The sequence below is a fragment of the Engraulis encrasicolus genome, chromosome 24 (assembly GCF_034702125.1).
Source record: "Engraulis encrasicolus isolate BLACKSEA-1 chromosome 24, IST_EnEncr_1.0, whole genome shotgun sequence".
Lineage (NCBI taxonomy): Eukaryota > Metazoa > Chordata > Actinopteri > Clupeiformes > Engraulidae > Engraulis > Engraulis encrasicolus.
This window is the reverse complement of record NC_085880.1, coordinates 1,341,608-1,347,607: the sequence shown is the minus strand read 5'-3', so window position 1 is coordinate 1,347,607 and position 6,000 is coordinate 1,341,608. Positions and strand designations below refer to the sequence as shown.

At 43.1% G+C, this 6,000-nt stretch overlaps 1 protein-coding gene across 2 annotated transcripts in view; it reads left to right on the top strand.

Annotated features, from left to right (window-relative positions):
- LOC134440999 (CSC1-like protein 2) overlaps positions 1-6,000 on the top strand; it is a 75,913-nt gene that overhangs the window by 47,140 nt on the left and 22,773 nt on the right. For both annotated transcript variants that reach the window (XM_063191184.1, XM_063191183.1), the window contains 2 exons: positions 2,099-2,232; positions 4,336-4,476. In XM_063191184.1, the coding sequence (XP_063047254.1) occupies positions 2,099-2,232; positions 4,336-4,476 (275 nt within the window). The remainder of the gene's footprint in view (positions 1-2,098; positions 2,233-4,335; positions 4,477-6,000) is intronic.

The window sequence follows — 6,000 nt, the reverse complement described above, 5'->3', positions numbered from 1 at the left end:
AAATTTAGAACCCATGTATTAATCCAACAATGGCATTATTTTTCAGACACATTTTAAGATGCAGTGTTTTTTTTCCCTTCCATTTTATTTTCAGCTCTGTAGCAATTCCTCTTGTGTAATCCAAGAAATGTCATCATAGCTTAACAAGGCAAAAAAAAAAAAAAGATATGTCGCTGACTCATCAGTGAACCTCTTATTGCTTCTAGCAGTCAGTGTTGCCAGATGTGTCTGATCAAATCCCTCCCAAAAGGTACTCAAAAACCGCCTGGAGCCGCTAAATTCCGCCCAATTTCAACAAATTGTACTGGTTTCTATGGGCATAAAACTGCAGAAAAAACGCCAAATGGCAGATTTCCCCCCCCCGTTTTTGGTAACCGCCCAATCTGGCAACACTGCTAACAAACAGTGCCGTAACAGTGGTGCTGTTGTATCACCAACTTGCGTGTGTTTGCATGCCTGCTTGGCTCCCTTGCTAACAATGTGGTGTGAAGTAAGCCACGATGGAGTTGTCCTTGTGTGGCCCGATGTGGATGAGAGTGCTGCTTTGCTGTGGGATGCAGCCTCCATCACCAGTCTGGATATCACCCCTAATGAGTCTTGTGTTGACGGATGGCAACGCAGCGCACCACTCGCTGCTCTTGGAAACCACCCCGCCTACTCAGCTACCTTATGGGAGCACAGGAAAGGCTATGGGGACTGTGTCTGTGTGTCTGTCTGTCTGTGTGTGCGTGCGTGCATGTTTTTTTTGGCCGTTTGTATCAGTGGCTGTGTATCATGATTGACTATGTATGTATTTATAAAATCCCATCTCGTGGGATCTCTCAACCATGGCAGCCAATCGTGTGCATTGGACAGAGAAGAGGTTATGGGCAGGGAGGGAGAGAAGGTAAGAGTATTGGCCAGTGGACACAAGAGGGAGGTGTGAGGCAGGGAGTGTGAGCAGGAGTATGGCCTGTGGTTCTGGGAGGGAGATGGGAGGGAGGCAGGGAGTCTTGGCTTTATGGCCTGTGGCTCTGAGGGGGGAGGAAGGGAGGAAGGGAGAGTCGGTAATAGGGGTTGGTATTGGCAAGGGCTTCACAGTTCACAATTCGATGCAAATCACGATACACATGCCATGATGTGATACTCTCACGATGCATTGCGATACATGTATTATTGCGACGCATTGTGATATTTACTTCATTCATTTTCTTTTTTCACCTTTGCCAACATTATACAATAAAAATATAAATAAAAACTATGACAGATTATACGTAGAATAGGTTGCAAAAGGCTAATGATAAAGTTTCAAAATGATAATGATGATCATTTGAAGCTTGGAAGCGCTATCACATCATATCGTGTGGTTGTTTTCTGGACTAAAAGGTAACAGAACTTTGAAAGGACACATCACGATACTGAGCCCTTGCATCGTGATACAGTATTGTGATTGCGTATCACGATTAATCACGATTCGATTCAATATGGTCACTAGGCCTAGTAGGTAATGGCCATTGGATAGAAGGGGGTGAGAGGATATAGGCAGTGGTTCGAGGGAGAGAGTTTGTTAAATGATGTTGCAGGTAGCATACCATTCTCCACCATGGCATCTCCAGACTTTGTCATGTCTGTCACATGTGTTCAGTGTGAACCTGCACTCCTATCTGAAGAGCACTAATGGTGCCATAAACTCTTTTTTATTTAAGTGTAGCATTCTTTGTCTTCATCATGCATTGTATGAAATGTAAAAGAAGTGAAGATGGGTATTGGCAGAAGTGGTTCTGGTCTTAAGAATAGTAGTGGTGTTGCATTTACTGGAGTCAATGTAGAGATTTAGTGGAAAGATAAATAAGCTAGTTAGAGTATTCAAGGGTGCACAAATGATGAAATGCTTCAAGGGACGGGACAGTATCAACTTGCGTCAACTGGCTGGCCTGCCTTCCAGGCCGTAAGCCAGCCTTGATAACACTGCTCAACAGGAGGGAGGGTAAGTACACTACACACTGCAGATAGAGAGTTGAGTCGCTCTTACGAAGGACTTTGCTAACGACGATAGCAAAGACGCTTTCAAGAAACGGACCCCTGATTTTCCCCTGTGGCTGCTCCTGTGTTTTGCTAGGAGGAGGCCATTGGCTACTACACCAAGCTGGAGTGTAAGCTGCGCGAGGACTACAAGAAGGAGCGGGAGAAGGTGAACACCAAACCTCTGGGCATGGCCTTCGTCACCTTCCAGAACGAGGCCATGACCGCCATGTAAGCACTGCACCCGCTCACCCGCCACCCACAACATCAACACCAGCAGCACTGGGGTCAAAGATGTCTTTGTCATTCAGTGTTACGGACACCTTCCGCCGACTGTAACTGCAAAAAAACATGATTTTTACATTGTTTCAAGTGAATGGATGACAGCCGAGGCTTTCACGAATTCCCTGTAACAATAAATAAATAAAAAGAGTCATGTTTTTTACAGTTACAGTCAGCAGAAGGCATCCGTTACACTGAATGACAATGCCATTTTGCACGTCTTTGACCCACTGACACTGTTATGTCTATATTTAATTAAGTGAGCAACATAAGTAACACTGTGAATAGGTATAATAGCCATGACTGCCATGTAAGTACGGCACCCATTCACCCCCACCCACCCATAACAACATCAACACCAGCAGCACTGACACTGTTATGTCTATATTTAATTAAGTGAGCAACATTAGTAACACTCTGAATAGGTATAATAGCCATGACTGCCATGTAAGTACTGCACCCGCTCACCAACCCCCCACAACAACAACAACATCAACACCAGCAGCACTGACACTGACACTGTACTGTATGTCTATGTACAGTATAGGCCAGAAGTCTGGACGTTCTCATTAGAGATGTGCAGGATCCAAGATCCGGTGCAGGATCCGGCAGGATAATAGGGTTTTTCAGACTATCCGGATCCGGCAGGATCTTAAGCAGTGGATCCGGTATCCGGCAGTTACCTAAAAATCAGGATCTGGGGCATCTCTACTTTTTACGTAGCCTAGGCTTTTCAGTCAGTCTTTCACAACCCAATAAGCAGTGGATCCGGTATCCGGCAGGATCCTAAAAATCAGGATCCGGTGCATCTCTAGTTCTCATCCAATGCCTTCTCTTTATTTTCCTTTATTTACAGTACATTGTAGATTCTGGCAGAGGGCATCAGAACTGTGCATCATAGAAGTATGAGCTTAACAAAAAATAACAATTCTACCAGTTGTCCAACCACAATGTCAGCTGTCTATCTATGTGATGTCAGCATGGCACATTTGATGGTCCCACACGTTTCAACAAGCTTATGCTTTGTCTATTTACAAGAAAAAAAGACCCAGTCAGTCAAGCTAATCTTATTTGAACACGGAAGTCATTCAATAACTTTCTAGAATTGTAGAGCTAGAGTGTTCAGACATTTAAACCTTGTTTTAGGCATTTGCCAATACAAGCATTTTACCAACATTTTCTTGATTGGATACTGAGTCACTTGGTCTAACAAGCCAGTTACTTAGAGAAGTTAGTTGTGTTGGAAAGAATCTGCAGGGTTTTTCTCTTCTTCTTTTACTTTTGGTGCCAATGTTCCTCCTAGATAACCAGCTATGTTAGACCAAGTGACAAGTATGTGTAGTCCGCCATGTAAGTACTACCAGCATCAGCACCACTGGCACTGAGCTGATGGATGTTGGATGGACTGTTGTCAGAACTGACTGGCACCTGTGTGCAGTACCCATGAAATTATTGCACGTGAAGAAAAGGGGGGAAGAAGGAGATTACTTGAAGAAACTCCAGCACACTGACCATTTCGCTGTTTTTCTTTAATGAACGACGTTTCGGTACTAGACCTTCATCAGGCAACTCTAGGTCTAGTGGTCAGTGTGCGGGAGTTTCTTCAAGTTGTCTGCTGAGTGACCCATGGGCCATCTCCGACGCACCTGCCAGCTGAGGTGTGCGAAAAAAAATCAAGTTAAGGGAAGAAGGAGATTAACAGTGACTTTGACAATGTGCATGCTTGTCATGATTATGCTTTTACTTTTTGTTGAGCAAACATATTAATATTCAGTACCATTAGTCTGTTCCTAATGAATTATTGTAGGTAATGGTAGGTAATTATGTATAATTTAGTAACCTGTGAAAATCCCCTTAATAATCTAGTTTACTTTGCCACTTGGAGCATTTGATATTTTTTCGTTTTTATTTGTGTATTGGCAGTCTGATCATTATTAGTTAATGCATCTTTTGTCATCTTGTGTTCATTTTATATTGCAAAAGATACACTTGACGTTGCCAGCTGGCAGTGTTCCTCCTGTCCAACCCTTCTATTCTGTTGTGTCCCGTCAGCATCCTGAAGGACTTCAACGCGTGCCAGTGCCAGGGGGGCTGCAGGTGTCGGAGGGAGCCCAAATCATCCCAGTTCAGCACGGTGCTGCACACCCACGACTGGACCGTCACCTACGCCCCCGACCCACAGAACGTCTACTGGTGCGTTTACCGTAATGCTCTGTCTGCCCTCTCTGGTACTAGAGGTTAAAGAACTAGGGTGAAAGAGGGACCTTTTGAAAGCTTTTGGTTGTGACCCATGGCCCGTGTATCTGTCCAACCACCCTGAAGCTTGAGACATTCACGGCCCTCATGTGTTTCGTGATGTGCGGGGACTGTGCAGTCATGGTCGAACCTACCAAAAGGGCCTTTAATAGCATTATATTTCATACGAAGCTGGCAAATGTTTCCGATTAGTTTGATCAGGCAATACTGGTGACTTCAACTATATGTACCATTATTTTCATACCCAGTAGGACTTATACTATAGATGTTTGTCTCTGTGGTCATTCATTTAGATGGGTCCTCTGGTAATTCGCAAATACTCCCGCACCTCTGTGTTATTTTGTGGTGCATTTGGACGGGATAAGCAAAAGGCTGTAATTTACTCAATTTACAGACATTTTGACAGGATTTGTTGTAATTTCACACATTCTTGTTTTATCCTGTACTAGAGTTCTTGGAGTTCTTCCTGGGGTTGTTTTTTCTTATCTGGTTCTACTTTGTATGTACATGGGATGGGTCTACTGTAATGGTGCTAATCAAACTGTCACCAGTGCCCTCCAACCTCCAATATTTACTACAGGAAAAGACAAAGCACAAGAGATATGGCAATCACAAACACACGCGTGCGGATTCACACGGGACATTCACATTCAACGTCTGTGTTTCGGCGGAATTATTACTTCACAAATTACGAACATGGCGCATTCGCACGGGACTAAGAACTCAGACCATTCTCTGTGATTATTATGAATTGCCAGTGGTCCAGAGGTAATATTTATCCCGTGTGATCTCTTTTATGTAAGAGGAAGTACAGTACCATGCGGAAGTATCCCGTGTACTGACAAAACATCCATTTCACTGTGAGCCTCTGTGCAGCATGAACATCCCCTGTGCAACTACAAACCCCAACTCCGATGAAGTTGGGACGTTTGGTAAACAGTGAATAAAATCAAAATGCTATCATTTTCAAAACATTCAATCTATTCATTAGATGGAGAATAGTGAAAAGACAACATATTAAGTGTTAAAACCGAGAAAAAATGTTGTTTTGGGGGACATATGTACTTATTTCTAATTTAATAAATCCAACACGTCTCAAAAGAGTTGGGACGGGGACGATAAATGGCAGTAAATATCGAGGAAGACTAAAAACAAAACAAAAGACAACACTTAACAGTTAAATACATTAACCGATGAGATGATTTTATATAAAAAAAACAGTGTTAATTCCTATCTTGGACATGATTTCACCAGCTTAAATGGTGGGTGTATTCCTTGTCATGTTTTGCAATGTTTTCCTTTCTGTAGTGCTTACAGTGTGACAGGTCTTGACCAAAACCCGACCATTTTATCACCTGCTGGTCCTTATGATGGAGCCAAACTGTTAAAACATAGTAGAGAATGCAATTTGACCTTACTATGTGGCAGTAATTGAAGATCTCCCTTCAAAATATAATGCAT